This window comes from Syzygium oleosum, unplaced genomic scaffold (genome assembly GCF_021117445.2).
Source record: "Syzygium oleosum isolate NSW1041296 unplaced genomic scaffold, Sole_v2.1 Sole_v2.04, whole genome shotgun sequence".
In the NCBI taxonomy this organism is placed as follows: domain Eukaryota; kingdom Viridiplantae; phylum Streptophyta; class Magnoliopsida; order Myrtales; family Myrtaceae; genus Syzygium; species Syzygium oleosum.
This window is the reverse complement of record NW_026607488.1, coordinates 8,734,463-8,753,501: the sequence shown is the minus strand read 5'-3', so window position 1 is coordinate 8,753,501 and position 19,039 is coordinate 8,734,463. Positions and strand designations below refer to the sequence as shown.

The 19,039-nt window shown below is 41.2% G+C and overlaps 3 protein-coding genes across 3 annotated transcripts; 2 read left to right on the top strand and 1 right to left on the bottom strand.

Annotated features, from left to right (window-relative positions):
* Nucleotides 1-725: 725 nt before the first annotated feature.
* LOC115679539 (F-box protein SKIP1) lies at nucleotides 726-2,515 on the bottom strand. The gene is made up of 2 exons (XM_030603151.2): nucleotides 2,094-2,515; nucleotides 726-1,535 (listed from the first exon to the last, which is right to left on the bottom strand). The coding sequence occupies exons 1-2, from the start codon at nucleotides 2,474-2,476 to the stop codon at nucleotides 962-964; spliced, it is 957 nt and encodes a 318-aa protein (XP_030459011.1). The 5' UTR covers nucleotides 2,477-2,515; the 3' UTR covers nucleotides 726-961.
* Nucleotides 2,516-4,308: 1,793 nt separating this feature from the next.
* On the top strand, nucleotides 4,309-11,542 carry LOC115679541 (nucleoid-associated protein At4g30620, chloroplastic-like). Its single transcript, XM_030603154.2, has 7 exons — nucleotides 4,309-4,466; nucleotides 6,370-6,521; nucleotides 7,014-7,114; nucleotides 7,240-7,279; nucleotides 8,703-8,774; nucleotides 11,162-11,218; nucleotides 11,304-11,542. Exons 1-7 carry the CDS (start codon nucleotides 4,373-4,375, stop codon nucleotides 11,379-11,381), a joined length of 594 nt encoding a protein of 197 aa, XP_030459014.1. The 5' UTR covers nucleotides 4,309-4,372; the 3' UTR covers nucleotides 11,382-11,542.
* Nucleotides 11,543-13,393: 1,851 nt separating this feature from the next.
* LOC115679535 (uncharacterized) lies at nucleotides 13,394-17,961 on the top strand. Its single transcript, XM_030603143.2, has 9 exons — nucleotides 13,394-14,418; nucleotides 15,299-15,383; nucleotides 15,479-15,574; nucleotides 15,702-15,854; nucleotides 15,942-16,049; nucleotides 16,159-16,278; nucleotides 16,985-17,110; nucleotides 17,403-17,486; nucleotides 17,593-17,961. Exons 1-9 carry the CDS (start codon nucleotides 13,433-13,435, stop codon nucleotides 17,716-17,718), a joined length of 1,884 nt encoding a protein of 627 aa, XP_030459003.1. The 5' UTR covers nucleotides 13,394-13,432; the 3' UTR covers nucleotides 17,719-17,961.
* The last annotated feature ends 1,078 nt before the right edge of the window (nucleotides 17,962-19,039 follow it).

Sequence of the window (19,039 nt, the reverse complement as noted above, 5' to 3'; positions counted from 1 at the left end):
ACGGCGATGTCGTCCTCTGCTGTCAGATCTCAGCCCGTGGCTTGGTTCTATTATTTGTTCCTCTCTTTTCCTTGGTTTAGCACTGCCTAAGTCCTTCTGCTCGGGAAGTTCGGTCGTTCACCTGAAGAAGGAGATTGCGCATGCATTCGAGTCGGAATTACAAGGAAGCAACGTCCTCGACCATCATCAATTCCAATGTTTTGCTGCATTATGTTACACTTTTACTCTCTTTTCATCTGCTTATTATTGTTCTGAATTACATAACGTTCTTCGAGACAAAATAAAAGGGACCAAAATGTAGTGGCTACAAGAGATATTTCCAGTAGCGTTGGATCTGTCGTTTCTCTGTACTAATTTGGGATTCTCGTTAAATATTTCTGGAATCAATATCAAGTTGTTTTCAAATAGTTATGTTCATATAATAATTGAATATTTCTTGGTAAATATACTCATTGAATTCTTTTGCTAGGTAGACTAATTGAATCGATTCGAACAAACATGCGTGCATGGTTGTCATCTTCATTTACCTACCTCGATACCTTTCTGCGCTCCTACAAAACTCAGCTTCGAAGAATTATTGCATGCACCAGTTCCATCACTCCCAAATCCCAAGTTAATGGGACGGGTTTGGGACAAGATGAAGGTGGAAAAGAGTTGCATTTCACAAGAAGCTTAGAAGCCAAAGAGCAATCCACAACACAAACTTACCGAAAACCAAGTCAGAATAGCAAGAAATAGATGATTCAGCTGTGATTCATATGAACAAGCAAGGGAAGGATACAAAAGTGCCCAATATATAGACAGACAAGTATATCAAAAGTGAAACTGAAATAAATACCAAAGATGAAGTTGTGTAGGCGAAAAAGTAAAAAACACTGTAGACCATCACGAACCAGATGCTGTGCAAAGTCATTCAGATTCTGGCTAGCTTAAACTGGAGAACCTCTTCTGGTTTGCCTGATCAGATTCGGAAAATATCCGTCTGGAATCGCTCATCGTACAACCTCCAATGGCCATACCTCTCCGTATGGAAAACCGACCGGGGGATGTAGAAATTTGGCTTACTTATCTGCTTCAGATTCTTCAAATTGGACGTCGCATTCACGATGTCACGACTAGTCAAGTTTGCACACCCTGACAGGTCCAAGTGCACAAGGTCAAGACAACCGTCACAAATGGACGAAAGACCTCTCGCGGTTAACTTGGAAAAACGTATCTCAAGGTGCTCCAGGCGAGGCATGAACTTGCCTATAGCCGCAGCTTCTGAATCTCCATCTTGTGGGCAAGCATTCAAATACCCTTCGGGGACTACACCCTCATGTTGGGAAGGATCTAACCAGTTCATCAGGTTTCTCTTCAGAACTTTAAGATTGGGACAGCTCCTCCCAATCAGAACCAAAGATTCATGAGACACCTCATAGCAATAGCTGATATCGAGTTCCCTGAGGTTGGTGCAACGGGACGCTATCCTGGCCATCGACGCATCGGTGACATTTTGGCAGCTCTTGATCGAAAGAACCTGGAGACTCGGGCACCTGAAAATTGCAAATTCATGGGCAATTCCTCGATAATCGGCAGATAATTCACAGTGTCAACAAGACTCTAGCTAAACAAAAGTATCTTCTCAAAGCCGATCGCCGCAATGCATTAGCATACAGCAAAACAAAACATCCAACAAAAAGAACCAGTCGACCGGACAGGATAATTGCAATGTTGTGAGGTTGTAAACTTCCTCGTCTGATGTCTAATTTTCACCACAAACAGAGAGAATACTACTTTCTATTCCATTCCCATTCGATCGACACCACATTCAATGTCGCGACAGCCAGCCAGAATGAGATTTCAGACCATTCAAAGAAAGATGTCCACGCCTGAACAAAGACAAAGCAACGGCAAATTCGACTCTGTCCCTACTGCAATTCCATGTACACTTCTACAGCGAGTTCTTCATCCTCTTAGGCACGGAAGAGAAGCATCGCACAAATGCTACCTTGTCTAAACATAAGCATGTCCCGATTCATCTCCGTTTCAAGCGATAAAAATGATAACTTTAACGCCGCAAACACGAAAAGACGCGATCGAATCGGGCGAACCTCTCGGCGACCAAGTCGAGGGCGCGATCGGAGCAATGGCGAGCGCGGATCGCGGCGAGGCCCCCGCCGCTCCAGCCGACGACCGATCGGAGCATGGCGTCGACCCTCCGCTCGAACTCCGGCGACCACCAGCGGATCGACTCCCGGGACGACCCGAAGCGGGCCTCGAGGTCGAAGGCCGAGTGGAGGGAGGGGTCGGCGCAGGCGCGGAGCCACGACTTGCAGACGAGCATGGGCCCCGTCCACAGCTGCTCCGAGGTGAGGCGGGAGAGGACGTTGATCAGGCACTCGTGGGTCAACTCGGCCCAGTCCGAGTTCGGCCCCGAGGCGGCGGAGGGATCGGCGACCGGCGGCGGCGGCGGCGGTTGCTCGGGGGCGTCCATCGGAGATCGAGGAACGACGACGGTGAAGTGCGGAGAGAGAGGGAAATGGACGGTAAACCGGTGGAGGCCGGAGGATGTGGAGGATTAATTGCAGAATGCGCCCTAAAATTTCGGTATTTAACAATTAGACCCCTGAACTTTCCTGATATGATTGAGAAAGGAGGAAAAATGATACACGAGGAATGAAAATTAAGGTGGTAAATGAGGAAAATATAAAATTTTCAGGCGACCGAAAGAATTAATCAATTCTTGGAGATGGCTTTCCGAAAATGCCGGACCAAAATACGGGAGGACTTGCTTTGGGCTTTTGATGTTTGCGAATGCCGGTTAGGCAATTATCTCAATTTAAAGTGGTAAATAAAACATTTACCATCTGCTGTGAATTTGGCTTGAGGGATTTGGGAGTCCCAAAATTCTTTTTCAATATTGTGCTAAAACGCAGCTATTTTTTTTTTTTATTGACGATGGGTTACAAGTTATAAACACCATTCTATATAAATTAATTAATTACAAATATGGTTGCCCGAAAATATATATGATATCCGCATCTTTTATCCACTCCACTTATTTGAAGACCAGTCTTAGGGTGTGTTTGTTTTGGTGAAAGTGTTTTTCCGGAAAGTGTTTTCTGGACTTTCATCCGTTTGATTCTCCGAAAATGATTTGATCAACGGAAAATACTTTCCGGTTAACACAAATATCATGTTTTATTTTTAGGAAAGTGAATTCCCTTGTTTAAGAAGGTGAAAACACTTTCTGAAATTGCTCATCTTGAATTTGTTAATATTTTTTTTATTTTCTTTTGTTTATTTTTTTAATTTTATTTTCTTTCTAAGAAGGAAAACATTCATATATTTTCTTTTTTTAATAAAAATAACTTAAAAATAACAAATAATTTTCAATAATTTTAAAAATATAAAAAATTTTGATAATTTTCACCATTAGATTTTCCTTACTAAACAGTTGAAAATACTTTCCAAATACTTTTTATATTTTAGCCAAACACTGAAAAATCAACTTATTTTCCTGAAAAATTATTTTTCGGAAAATATTTTTCAGAAACGGTACATTTTCCGTGAAACAAACGCACATGCCACACGCTTTCGTGTAGCTAGAGAGGATCGACGTAGACATGGCCACGGTTCGGAACCGGCGATTTCGGTTCGTGGCCATGTATGAACTAGAACCAGAACCGCCCTTGTCGGTTTCGGTTCCGGGCCGGTTCCGGTTCCGGCCCGATTCGGAACCGGACGGTAAAAATTTAAAAAATAAATTATGAAATACAAAAATAATGAATTATCAAATTATGAAATAATGAATTATTCAATATAAAATGTAATCAAAATATACATTGTAATCAAATTTAGGGAAAAAAAGAATTTCTCCACTTATTTGCAGTTTTTTGTTTTGGAATCGAGCCCGGAACCAGCGGTTCCGGGCCAGTTCCGATTCCAAACTGCGGGCCCGATCAATGGGCCGGTCCCGGGTTTGACCCGGGCCGGTTCCGGGTCGAAACCGGCCCGTGGCCATGTCTAGATCGACGGAATATCAATTTACACATCCCACGCGCTTTTTTACTCGGATATTCCAAATCCATCATCGAAGTGAAAATATCTGATGGCAAGCTGAGGTGGCAGTTCGCCATTGGCAAAACTGAAGGGCTGGGGATCGATCTCTCTCTCTCTAATCTTCCCTTTCCTCTTCAGTCCCTATCGGTTTACGGAGCGAAAAATACCCCCGTTATCTCTTTGACCCTTTTCGGATTCCGTGGCGCGACGCGATTGGTCTGTCACGGAGCGCCGCTTGCAACCTCGAATGTACAGTACAACCCACCTTTATCTTTGCCCCGTCCCTCTCTCTCCCTCTCGTCTTCTCTCTCTCGGTGCGCAAGCTGAAATGGCTGCGTCTTCTTCTTCGATGTCTCTGGCTCGTCATTTGCCGAAGCTGTGCTCGCCCCACGACCGTGCTCCTTCGTCATCAGTCTCTCTCCGTAACTCTCTCTCGCTCTCTCGCTCTCGCTCTCGCTCTCGTGCTCATTGCGGTTTTACTTGGGGAGGGAGTCGAATTACGTTTGGTCTGGCGAGGAAGAGCTGCGGCTCTCTCTTTGGTTCGATCAGATTTGGCGACCGTTTGTGATATTCGAAGTGAGGAATGGGGTTTTGGACCGCAATTCGTTGGGTGGGGGGTCTTTTCAGCTTTCGTGAGCTGCACGATTGATCGGAACTCGGTGCTGTTAAGAGCATGTGGTGGTTATTGTCTCCTTTTCTGTTTGCAATTCAGCACTAGCTGTAATGCCTGATCAGTTTTGGTTCCTCTGTGACGCTGTCTGCTTGTTGGGGGAGTGGGTCTTGATGGTTGAGGCCCGTATGACCGTGAGTGTTTGATGTAGCGTTCTAGAATTGAAAAAAAGTTTGCTACGAGTGTTGCATCTGCATGTGATCTTATCTCCGTAGAGTTGCGATATCAGTGTCTTTTCCTGTATTTTGTAGCGTTTGTCATGTCGATGCAATGCTCAATTTACAGTGAGCAAACGGAATTTCATACTTTGTTGGGATGTGAAACGGGTAGTTGTATTGGTCAGGGAAGAAGCTAGAGGGCTGAGTTGAATTTAAAGTGGGCAAGAGATGCCCTGCGTATTCATGCAAAGTTGTGAGATCACTAGGTTCTGCTATTTTAATGAGAAAGAAATAACATGACTTGTGGCATGAGCATATGCTTAATTGTTATGCATCTACAGCCAGTTGGTGATGGACCTACTTCATATCAGAACAAACGCACTGTGTGACCAGAGCATTTTGCTTTTTGCTGTTCGCAGCCCTGCAATTATAAGCGCACGTGTGTGTGTGTGTGTCTCTGTGAGAGAGAGAGAGAGAGAGAGAGAGAGAGAGAGAGAGAGAGGATAATGAAGTAGAATGGAGTGGGGAAGTGATTAAGGTTTCATCTTTCATAAAGTTGGGTCTGCAAGTCAGGTTCTGCTCCTCTTGGTTGCATGCTTGTGTGTGAGAAAGAGAGAGAGATTACAAAATAGATTAGTGTTTGAGGTTCATCTTTCAATTTGGTTAGGTATTTGGTTAAGTATCGGCGGGAGTCAGGATGAAAGATCGCTGGGAGGGTCAGTTGAAATGGTTTTTCTATTTACTATTTTCCCGAGTTATTGTTTAACTCTTCCAGTTTTCTGCTGTCGCATTTGCTGAAGTGCTCTTGTGATCAGGATCGGAAGATGCATGGGTTTCAGCTTGAAGTTCCAGTACAGAAAATGTAATTAAGAGAGATATAGGGTAGAGGGTACCGAATAAGTGAACGCCTTGGCCAAGTTGTTACCATTGAATTGGAAATGTTTGAATTAAATAATGTCAAGTGTGCATGGCTTTTGTTCATGTTCTGAGGTTACTTTTTCTTTCCTATTAAACTAGTATCAAATCAGAAATTGCGTAAAATGGAAACAACTTTTCCATTGATCAATTCTGTATTTATGCTCATATTGTTGATCCACTGATTATTAGTTTCCCTCTGTAGAATTGGCAGATAAAATGTATTTCTCTAATTAGTCTTAACCTCAAAACTTTCCCATTCTTTATTTGTTTGAGCGAATTGACACCTGTTAATTTACAATATACTCATAGTCTATTCAGTATCCACCTCTTTATTGTATTGTTGCTTAATTTGGTATTTCTAGAGCTTAATGCAAATGGATTTCTCTATAAGTTCGCTGCAAATGTGATAATAGAATTTGCTGGAAGAATAAGCTTAAGTAATTTGGAGAGTAGATATTTTATTGCTTTCTGCTTCTGCTCACTCTCCGACGTTTGGAGTGTGCTGTTGTCCATTGATGTTGTCCGCTTTCCTTCATCGCATCAGCTGTTTATTTATATGGCCCTCCTGCTGCTTTTCAGGTAATCTCAACTCAAGTGTGAATATTGTTGGTAGTGGCAGGCAAATTTTGCTCTGGTCTGGTCATAAAAGAGTCAACAGAGGTTATAGAACTCTTCGTGTTCATGGCCTATTTGGAGGAAAGAAGGATAACAGTGATGATGCTCCTTCGAAGGTTTTCCACTATCTTGTTTAAAGGACTGTCCTTATATATGCTTGTATTAGTACAGTCATGGATATGGTTTTGGCAGAGTTGCTTTGACCACATTTTGAGTTATCTTGCCAACTAGTTTGAAATATCATTGATGTTCTTATCCAGTGCATTGGACATTGTAGGTCTCTGATTGTAGTTTTGTTCAACTTTACTGCATCTTAATATAATCTATGAAATTTTCCTTGGATATGAGATTTTTTCTGCTGTCAAAGTTGATTAAGTTAAGCTCACTACAAGTAGGTGGACTACATTTGAGTAAGTTTAAGCAGCTTAGAACAATAGGCGGATTAGAAGGCTCGGTTCAGTGAGCCAGTTTTTGAGTGTAGGAATGTGAGGGTCATTATGCTTGTGCAATATATCCGGAGCTTATTGATGCTGATTCATTCTTTACTTTCCATCTATATATCGTGTAGTTTTTGTGAAAATTTATGACCACATTCCTGCAATTTTTAGGCAGGGATTCTCGGGAATATGCAAAATTTGTATGAGACAGTGAAAAAGGCACAAATGGTTGTCCAAGTTGAGGCTGTGCGAGTGCAGAAGGAACTTGCAGCGTAAGGTTTTATGTTATTTCCTCTTTATGGTGTCTTATATTATTTTATTACCTTTGATGTCTTGCTTTTCCTTCATGTAGTCTTAACTTATAATCTCCTTGATATTTGTCCATTCTGATATACAGAGCGGAGTTTGATGGTTACTGTGAAGGTGAATTAATAAAGGTACTACTGTTTTCCTCACATGGTTTTATGATGTCCTGTGTTAGCATATGCCTATCTTAGATGAAGCTGTCGTATACACATGTAGGGCCAACAAAGGCCATGCATGGTCTGTATTACCATGCTCCAAGAGAGCAGGAAGGCACATGCCATGAGCATACATCTGTGCTTATCAGTAAATTATTTGCTTACTAAATGCACACAAAAATCTCAAGCAGAATTCAACAAAAGGATTTCCCAGATGATGAAATTCTCGCAACATTAGTAATCTGGATTCCTGGATGTCTTGAGGTCTTAACTAAGATTTTGTCATATGGACCTGACTAGTGACTACTACATTATAACCAGACTTAATATAGAAAAAAGACATGGGAAGTTTAGTGAATACCTGATCAAGGTGGTGGAGTAGAGAGGCAGAGATATGGCGTTGAAGTCATACGAGAGGAAAAGAGTAAGAGCTAAGAAAGAAAGAAAGAATGGATGAATGAATGGGTTGTCTAGTTCAAGGTGAAGATTAATCCCCCTTTCTAGGGATGAAACTATTGGTTAAGAAAATTGCAGTTAATTGGTGAAAGGCGCTTTTGGTAGAGACAGTAAAATATGCAATAGTGTGAAATACATTGTTACTGGGTACAAATGCATTGCCTTACCAGTGAAATTGTTGAGGTGCTATGGATGCCTTGGTAGAGACAGTTAATTGGCGAAAGGCGCTTTTGGTAGAGACAGTAAAATATGCAATATTGTGAAATACATTGTTGCTGGGTACAAATGCATTGCCTTACCAGTGAAATTGTTGAGGTGCTATGGATGCCTTGTGTGGTTTGGCTGTTCTGTATTGATTTTTTGTACATGTAATTTGCTCTGTCCATGACAAAAAAAATTTCAGGGTGGTCATCATAATCTGATATCGCTGGGAAAGTGAAGACAGAATATTTTTTGGTTTCGAAATTAGAACTTGCAATTGTGTGAGTGTAGAGAAAAGTTTTTCTGACTTTTCCGAAATAAGAAGAAATGAAAACTGGGACAAGAAATCCACAGTGCCAGCTGGGGTTACTTCTGATTTCTGATGGCAAATAAGGAAACAAACTAAAAGCGGGAAGATTTTGAATTCGTCGGTGGACATTGCTCCATTAGTAACGAGTTTCATAGTAATATTTGTTTTGCCTAATTGTGACTTGTATTGTTGATGATGTTGTTGGATTACAGTATTTTGTAATGTTGTTACTACAGCATTGAAACTCTATTTGAAAATTCCTCAAGCAAGCCTAATATATTGGTTTCTTTTAATTTTATGCAAGGTCATGTATGGATTCTTTGTCTCTTTCAGTTCGTTCATGTTGTTCTTCAAATTGCTGAAGCTTTCCATTCTCTGACATATATAAAGGGCTCAACAAAAGAACAATGAAATGAAATTAATTTTCGACAGGCTACTTTATCTGGAAACCAGCAACCCGTGCGCATCGAGATTACTGAGGCCGCAATGGAATTAGGAGCTGAGGTGAGTGCAAAATGTTCTGCCGCTACTGTTCAATTTGTGTTGCTGTGATACTCGCTTAATAGATTGGTGAATGTGTTTTGTAAGGATATTTTTTCTCAAATGATCCTATTGGATTTTGGTATTCATTAGTTTCACTTTTTAAGTCTATATCAAGCTCCAAGATTTTGTGAAAATTGCACTAGCCATTTCAACTTGGTTGCTCTTAGTCTAATTGAGTTGCAAATTTCTGATTAGACTTTCTATGTAGGTAAAGTACTTATAGGCTGAATTATGTGCAGTTTGCGAAGGTTGAGGTCTTGTTTGTTATATAATGGCTGCTTCCATAGGGTCTTGTTAGTTATTCCTTTTTCAAGAGCTACTCTGCCTGGGTTTCCATCCTTATCGTATAGTTAGATTTGAAGAACTGCTTAGGCAAGATTCTGTATTCAGGAATTTATATGAAGTCTCCGTGGTTCCCTTTCTAGATAATTATGTAGATGGTCAAGAATGGCAATTGTCTATCACTACCATCTGCTCTGCCAATTGTGACTTTTTTCTGCGACCCCATTTTCTGGTCGATACAAGAATTCTTGTATTTTGATAAGGAATCAAATGTAAACAAGTCCCACCTCTTCTAATCCCATCATGTTGGAAGTGTCACAACGCGAGTTCCTCCTTTATCTACTTAAGCATGGGTAAACTCAAATTTCTCTTCAGAGTCTCAGACTTTCAGTCCAGATTCTTTTGTGATTCATTCCACCTCTTCCTGGAGATGACGATGTCATTTTGTTCACCTCTTTTCTGATTAATACCAGATAAATTTGCTTCTACATCTATCTTTCGGTATTGATTTGTCATCTATCCTTTCATGTCCTACAAACAGGCTCCACTTAGGCAGAAAATATTCTTCTTAGTAGAATTCATATTTTGTTAGACATGGATCTTGGATGGTGATTCAATGATGAAGCCACAGGATTTTATTTTAATCTTGATTAGTTTGTATTCTAGTAAATTCACTCTCCTTTCCATTTTGCATTATCTCATCATTACTTCAAGAATGTGGCTATGGTTTGTATCAGTTGGGAAAAAATTCCTAATGTACTATCAAGTCCCGAACTATTGGCCAGATTGTTTCTGCCATCTTGTTTTCTGGTAGCTCTTTTTCTTTCAATTTCTGTCATCTCATATGCCTATGCAAAACTATTTTACCATGTCCCATGGTTAAATTTTCCATTTCATAGCTCACATAGTAAAACAGGTCGAAATTTTTCTATCTACTCGTGCAGTTCTCTGGAGTTATTTGGTGTTAAGGCACTTTACTTTCCTAAGAATTGTTTTGCATGATGAGCATGCTGGCGTTTTTTGTGTTTCTAGGATAATAGTGTATCTTATAACCATGTTCTCCCATGCCGTGGACGCACACTAGTATGGCCTACATAATACTTCCCTTCACAGCTGATTGAATGGATCATCTGCTGAGAAATCTTCCCTGGAAGGAAACTGTAGCCATGCAAAACTTGGGTGGTCTTGTCTCTTACATGAGTTGCTTGTGCATGGACATTATGGAAGTTTACCTTCCTAAACGATGTTGGTGGTTGTAGCTCTTATCCCCCATGCTTTATGGCCTCCCACTTCATTTCCTTGCATGCAGTTGTTTCTAACTCTTGTAACTTCAATCCTTTAACTTCCACCTTTAATCCGAGGCATCAGCTTGCTGCTTTTAGAAATGCCGGGGCCTATGGCTAGAGTAGAGGTTTATTTACTATAGAGATTCTGTGCTGCTTGCTGGGCTTTGGACCTTCTTTGGACTTTCTTTTTTGGTCAAAGGCCTTCTTTCGAGTTTTTTTCGTTTTTTTTTTTTTCGGTCGAAATTCTTTCGAGTTGAACTGATGCAACTATAGGCCAATTCACCAGTATGGCAGAAACTGCCTTAGATTTCTTGTATGCCATGTGTATTTTATATTTGACCTTATATCGATCCTTATGCTCTGGTTAGGAGGTTTGGGATACAAGGGGGATGAGATTAAGATGATGAATATTCGCTTGTCTGCCTGGCGTTTTTGTTACTATCATTACTCTAGTGATGGAGAAATTTTCTTGGCAAAGTGTTATTTCGCTATAAATATGGAACCTCCTGGTGCATGCATGCGCATGTGTATGTTTGGCCAAAGCGAATACCCTTATGAAGAAAGATACATCCTATCTTCGGGTGCTGTTTGTCTGTGCATCTGCTTGAATACTCTGATGAAATTTAGATCATGCCATAACGGATTTAGTTTGATGCTAGTAAAAGCCAGATTACCTTGTGGAAAGATACGTATGCAACTTGAACCTGTCCAGCTTCTGCTACGTGAAAAAAGTTGATGGAAAATTATATTTGCTTACACGCGCGACATTTTCGAATGCAGAAGCTGTCGGAGTTAGTCAACGAGGCTTACAAAGATGCACACCAGAAGAGTGTACAGGTGAGAAGAGCGAAATTCATATGCGTTCACATGGGAGGTCATATCGTCATTTTTCTGAGCTGAATTGTCTACGCATCTTTCTCAGGCCATGAAGGAGAGAATGAGTGATCTTGCCCAGAGTTTGGGAATGCCGCCGGGCATGAGCGAGGGTTTCAAGCCATGATAGCGATTCTCGCCTGCCGGGGAGTGGCTACTGAGTCGAGATCCAATTTTGTATACAGTCAAGGCATGTTGTTCCGATTTGTACTGTAGCCGTAGATTTTTGTAACCGTTCGAACGCCGGTCGCGGTTTCATTGAAGAAGGGAATTAGCGAATTCATGACACCCACCGTTGCACCGATAAACTTGTTCCATGTCTCATGGCTATTAGTGTCTGGACGAAACAATCGGTTTGAAGAATGCTGCTGATTTCGTTTTTGATCTTGGGTCAATGACTCCGAAGAATGCAAACTACTTCTGGCTTGAGAGCCGGAGTGGGATATATTCCGTTCTTCAATCACCGGAAAATCAATAAATTTCAATTCGGAAAAACACGAGCCAAACGCCAATCATTAAACGTGTGAATCTAACCTAGTCAATGGCTATCGTTAACATAATTCAAAGGAGTTGTTATGAAAATGAGTGGAAGAGCTATTCGTTCTGTCCTTACCAAAATGATTATGATAATTTCTAAGGGTTAATATCATGAAAAATATGGAATTGGTATATTTGTGGTAAATTTATTTTAAATTAATATTTTGATTATCAAAAATCTCAGATTGATACATTTGTGATATATTTACCTTTTGTTAATTTCCATTAGATTGAATTAATATCACGAAAAATCATAAACTAGTATATCTGTGATAAACAGAAGGTAAAACCTCAAATTGGTACACCCGTCAACTGCTACATGTCATCTAACTCGACAATTTGATGGTAAAATATAATGAAAATTAACTGATGATAAATTTATCACAGGTTTACAAGTTTAGGATATTTCGTGGTATTAATCCTATTTCCAAAGGGTTCACAAATTTCGGTTTGTAAAAGATGGGCAATGGAAAGTGGATCCCTATCCTTCTAGTTTATATAAGGAAACAAATCAAAAGTGATAATATGCCTACGATAAAAAGGATTCTACAACTTTTAAATGCACATGGATACTGCTCAATCTAGACAATGGCCAAATCTAGTATGATGAGATCTATCATCCCCTTTTATTTAACGGAAGCAAATCTAAGCGATCATATTTAGTGCCTTTTTCATCTTCATATCCAAGGAATCTCACTTATTGGGATTTGGAAATGTTACTGAGCGAGAGTCCCGAGACCTAACTTCCCCAAGAAAACCGATTCAACAAGCTAAGTAGTTCGGTCGGAAAAAAATCAGCGATAGAAAAGTTATCGTTCGCCTTTGAAATGTCACGTCACTATTAGCTTCTTGTTTCCCTATAAATAATCAGTCGGATTTTCACGTTACCTTTTTTTTTTTGTTTTCCGATTAATAGATAGGGAGACATATACTTTTTTAACCGAGTTAATAATTTCATATCAATCAAATTTGTCCAAAAAGGGCAAAAAGAAGAGAAAAAAAAAATGGTTGCCATTTCTCGCACCTGGCGGCCGGGAGCCAACCCACGTTGACCGCGGGCCCCCTGATCGATTCTCGCCCGGTCAAACGTTGACCACCCCCTCCCCTCCCTCCCCCTCAAGAACAGTTTCCGACAAAAAAAAAAGAAAAAAAAAACAATTTAAAAAAAAATAAGAAACTAAAAATAGACAGAGACGCGGAAAGCGGCACATATAAAGGCCCCCCCCGAGCACAGTTCCCACATTCCCAGATTTCGAATTTCGTTTTTTTCAATTTTTTTTTCTCTCTTCAGTTTTCTTCGCGAGTCGCGTGTTTTTTCTCTCTTTCTCGCTCGCGCTCGAGGTCCGATCATCATCACATCAGGTCAGTTCTTCGCTCCCTCGATCCTCTGCAGATCCGGTTCCGATTCGATCCCTTCATCGATCTCTGCGATTCCGTCTTCCTCGTGATCTCGAATCTCTAGGGTTTCAGTCGGTCGATCGATCGCGACGCGATTTCCGCGTGCGGAATCGCGAGCAGCGTTCGATCCTTGCTCGTTTTCTGGTTTGATCGGGGAGTTTGTGGTGGTAATTGCGTCTTTCGATTTTGTCCGGTTGGTTGCAGGTGGCGGCGGCGGCGGCGGGGTGGTGATTTTTGTTAAGGATGTTGGAGCAGCTGTTGATATTCACGAGGGGAGGGCTGATCCTCTGGACGTGCAAGGAGATCGGGAATGCCCTCAAGGGATCGCCCATCGACACCCTCATCAGGTCCTGCCTGCTGGAGGAACGCTCAGGCGCGGCGTCGTTCAATTACGACGCGCCCGGCGCGGCCTACACGCTCAAGTGGACCTTCCACAACGACCTCGGGCTCGTGTTCGTGGCCGTTTATCAGCGGATCCTCCATTTGCTGTACGTGGACGATCTGCTCGCCATGGTGAGGCGCGAGTTTGCGGAGATGTACGATCCGAAGAGGACCGTGTACCGTGAATTCGATGGGACGTTTAAGCAGCTGAAGATGGAGGCCGAGGCTCGAGCCGAGGAATTGAAGAAATCGAAGCCGGTGGGTAAGCCTGCGAGTAATGGCAAAAGGCAAGGGTATGGGCAAAAGGGTGGATATGACGGAGGAAACAAGAACAGGAGCGAAGGTGGCTTGGCGAACGATGGGGGGGACGGCGATGGCGAAGGGCGTAAAATGGAGAATGGATATGCCAACGGCAATCATGTCGGAGTTAAAGATTCCAAAATGAATGCTGTTGTCAAGGGAAAAGAGAACACGAGCTCCAACAATGGAGCTTTCGATGTAAATAAACTTCAGAAGCTTAGGTCTAAAGGTGGAAAGAAAACTGACACTGTTGATAACAAGGTTCCCAAGGTGGAGACCAAGAAAAAGATAACAAAGAAAAATAGAGTTTGGGACGATAAACCTCCCCCGACGAAGTTGGACTTCACACAAACTGTGGATGGGAATGGGAATGGGAATGGGAATGGGAATGACAATGTACATGATGTGGCAGAGGTGCATGGTGAAAGCATGATGGACATTGAGGAGGTTGTGAGCAGTGAAAGTGAATCTGAAGATGATGAGGAGGTGGAAAAGGAGAGCAAGCTTGATGCCAAGAAGAAAGGATGGTTTTCATCCATGTTTCAGAGGTACGTTCCGTGACATAATCTTTACCTGATGTTTCCTTGCTATGTTCCTACCTGTGAATCTTTTCGTGAGCTTCTTTCCCGATTCTTTCGAGGATATCTTCATTGAAAGAGATGGCTGACTCAAAAGGTCGAAACCATGAAACTATTGTATCCTCCTTGGGCATTTTCAACCACTTTCCCATGGGATACCTGCTTACTTACTGTGCTTTCTTTTCCTCAATATAATCTGTCTGGATACATGATACTGCATACTTTGTAAAACTCTCTGAGGACGGTTGGTTTGAACATATGTTGTCATGACTAATCTGTGTTGTTTGTTTTGGCCGGTTAATATCATTAAAAGTTTAACATCGGGATACTCGTTTGTCCTTGCATTATAGTATGGAACATATTGAAATTGACTATAAGCCACTCCTCGATGTAGATCAGTTCTGCTTAATCAAGCCATCCGTCAGTCAGGTTGTTATTTCTAAGCTCCTAGTTCCTCCCTACTATCAATCAACCTGTCTACCGAAACATTCGTTCTTCCTTTTTGCCCTACCTTAATTATTTTCAGGATGTTCGTTTCATAAGTGTAATTTGGCCTACTTTACGCTTTCTTATGGCTTCTCAAGGTGCAAGGTCATCACTTTTGAATTAATTAACTAAATCCGTTTAATGAAAGGGAATGTGGAAAACTGTCAATAACTAGGTCTTACAGTCCTTCCTAGAATACCGCAGGATTCTTGTTTTGAAACTTTGTTTTGGTGGCATAATGTTGATCCTCGAGGGTGGAGTCAGACTTTCTTCTGAATCTGTTTCAGACTTGTTTCTATCATGCTCTCTTTCTATTTTGACAAGTTAGATGTTACTGTCATTGATCACGGACATTCTACTCCAGTATTGCAGGAAAGGCTAATCTGGATAAGGCTGATCTGGAACCAGCTCTGAAAGCTCTCAAAGACAGGCTCATGACCAAGAATGTGGTATGCATTTTTCGTTTGATTAGTCACATGTCTTACTTTCTGTTGACAAAAGCTGTGTTATTCTTGTTGAGTTATTCATGCTGGGACATTTACAGGCCGAGGAGATTGCGGAGAAGTTATGTGAGTCTGTGTCGGCCAGTCTTGAAGGGAAAAAACTGGCCTCATTCACCAGGGTTTCTTCTACAGTGCAGGTCACGATCATCTCTCAATCTCTCAACATTTACTGCATGTTTTCATTTATGTGGTCTCTTGCTATTCAATAGAAGGTCAAGTTGTTTTACCGGAAGATGCTTAGTTCTTGCAAAATAATGGCTACAGGCAGCAATGGAGGAAGCTCTTGTTCGTATTTTAACTCCCAGGCGCTCAATTGACATATTGAGGGATGTCCATGCAGCAAAAGAGCAAAATAAGCCTTATGTTGTCGTCTTTGTTGGTGTTAATGGTGTTGGAAAATCTACTAATCTAGCGAAGGTTAAGCTAATTTCTATTTGTTACATCTTTCACGTATTAAGTGGTGGCATAGTAAATTGATTGCCCTTCTCTGAAATGAATATGCAGGTTGCCTACTGGCTCCTGCAGCATAAAGTTAGTGTCATGATGGCTGCATGCGATACATTTCGATCTGGAGCTGTTGAACAGCTGCGCACTCATGCTCGTAGACTCCAGGTACTTGATTATATAGTTCTGTGCTTCCGGAACAAAGTGCATTATCATTCTCTGTGGACAAATTAATTTGACTAAGGTCTGTGATTGTCTTATCATTCTGTTGCTTTAGATCCCAATATTTGAGAAAGGATACGAGAAAGATCCTGCAATTGTTGCAAAAGAAGCAATTCAAGAAGCTGCCCGCAATGGTTCTGATGTTGTTCTTGTAGATACTGCTGGTCGAATGCAGGTAATAATTGCTGATAAATTTGGAAAAGGTCGATTGATATTACCTAGACTGTTGGTGGACGTTAAGTTTAATGTTCTTCCCTGTCACATTCTCCCTTATTGCTGGTCCATACTGGGGTTTAGGAGTGCACAAGTTGCCAGTCACGCCAGACTTCTCACCAAAGAAAAATCTCTGAAGAAATTTTCCAAAATGGACTAAAAGTGAACTGTCACGCAAAAAAGCCCAAATTCATTGTTGTCAGCACTTATCCATTCTGGATCGCAGCATTGCTTCCTTCCTTCTTTCTCCATCTATAAATGGTTTTTTTTTCCTCTGTCGGGGAGTGCTTGTGTAGCTTTTTAGGTCCCAAACAAGCATTGCTGATTAGCAGTGTAGAGGAAGGAGTTTTTTATTTGAGTGAAAGACGGGGAAGAACCATAGCAGTTATTCTGTCATGTCAAAGTATCAAATATCTAATTGATTGGATAAGATAAAGAGGACAGAAGCTGTTCAGGAATGTACTGGAAATGCATATAGAATAAAATTGCTACCCATCATTTGTCCAATAAAATACTAGGTGACAAATAACGATTTGTTTGCCATAGCTGACTGATGTTTTTCCCTACCAGATGATGTAGAGGACCTTGTATTTACTATGTCATTCATTCGATGGTGTATCTTACTTTTCTGAGCCACTGATGATTAATAATGTCTTTGATATTTACAGGACAATGAGCCACTAATGAGAGCTCTCTCAAAACTTGTAAACCTCAACAATCCAGATCTGGTTTTGTTCGTGGGTGAAGCATTGGTTGGGAATGATGCTGTTGATCAACTCTCGAAATTTAATCAGGTAGGGTTCATTATAGAAGCTTTGATGGTTCTCATTGAATGCCATATGGAATGAGTGAAGTATGACGAGGAAGGACTATCCCATTAGTCTAACTATGGATACTCACTGTGTTGACATGGATATGACTGTAGGACCTAGGCTAAACAGCTATCACTTTAAAGGCAAATCAACAGTTTAGTTGAGCTTTTAGGTTGTTTCCTTGTTTCATGAATTGGTAGATCATATTATGTCAGAAGAGTAGTATTCTACATCTTGTTGATCGGCATTGAATCCTCTTGCCTCCGTTTTTCAGAAATTGGCCGACCTGTCGACTTCTCCTAGTCCCAGATTAATTGATGGAATCCTGCTCACAAAATTTGATACTATTGATGATAAGGTAAAGAATAACTCAACTCCATTGGGTGCATTCAGATACTTTAATGAACTTGTATCCATTCTCTTACCATTTTCTTATATGTGTTGCGTACTTACTCTTGATAAAGGTTGGAGCTGCACTGTCGATGGTCTATGTGTCCGGAGCACCGGTCATGTTCGTGGGTTGCGGACAGTCATACACGGACTTGAAGAAACTCAATGTCAAATCGATCGTCAAGACCCTTCTTGCATGAGAATCTGCGCTTGTCGTCTTTCCTCTTTGTTCAGACATGTTTGACGCGTGTGCCCTGTCCTTCGCTTTTGGTGGTAGTTTGTGTGGTCCGACATTTTCTGGGTGGTGATCAGTCGCTTGCGGCTATTAATTTGTATTCAGTCTTGAATTGTTCCATTAGTCTCCTAATTTAACAGCATGAGTCCCCGTTCTGCATGCTCTCTTGCTGTTGCTGAAGTAATTGCATGAATTCGTGTTTTAACCCTGACTGATGCATAACAGGCAACTTGTTAACTTGTATCCTCCGGGATCCATGACCGCCGAGACTATGGTTGCTCGAGAGTCGCGGCGGTGGTTTTAGGCACATGGCGCGTGCGATGATGGTTGTGGAAACAGCCAAGATTATTTTTTTCATGTTAGCCTTCTATTCGGGCCACCAAACGTGCTATTATAGTTTTGCTTCTTTAAATCTATTGTTTACTCAATCAACGGTCTCGTTATTGGTCTAGTCAAAACATGGAATGGTGTTGATAGGACGATACGTACATGTTAAACGGAAGAGCTCGGCAAGTGAAATGTTCCTTTGCCGGTGCGCGGGCCACGGCAGAGCCGCTGCCGCCTCATCTACAGCCTGCAACTACCTCTCCGTTTTTCTCTTTCTTTTTTGTTTTACACCCTCTGCTTTATTTAATTTTTCATTTCCATAAATTTTTTAACACATTTTTTATATCTTTAATTTGCAATGTAACATATTACATAAGGTGGCCCTTCAACATTTAACATTAATTAATGGTCACGTCAGTATTTTTACTCATATTTTGACGGAACGAGGAACTAAAATAATAAACAATTAAAAAGTATATGATTTAGGATTCGATTATACAAAGATATTAGTGCATTACAAATCTTAAAATTTATCATGAAAATACAATTGAGTTCTAAAATTTCAAAAATTGCAATCATATCTTAAAATTTGTCCAATTGGTGCCATTAAGTTCTTGCATTAATTCTGTCTAACTTGGTCCCTTGGATAACGGAAAATGCCACATGGCTTTTACTATAATTTTCTCTGACCTGTATGGTGCTGGGGTGGCTCGCCTTGATTCAAATCTGATTTTTTTAATTTAAATATGATTTAAATTGGACCAAAAAAATAAACTACATTAAAAAAAGAGAGAGCAAGGAACGCAAAAGAGGGCGATCCCGCCACGGTCGGCCAGGGTCATTGGCCATTGGCCGGCACCCGGCAACCTCGGCCGACCCTTGACGGGCGGCGGCAAGGGCTGTGCGAGCCCTCGCTTTGCGTTCTCACAAAAACGAGAAAAGGCAGGGTCTATTGAAAC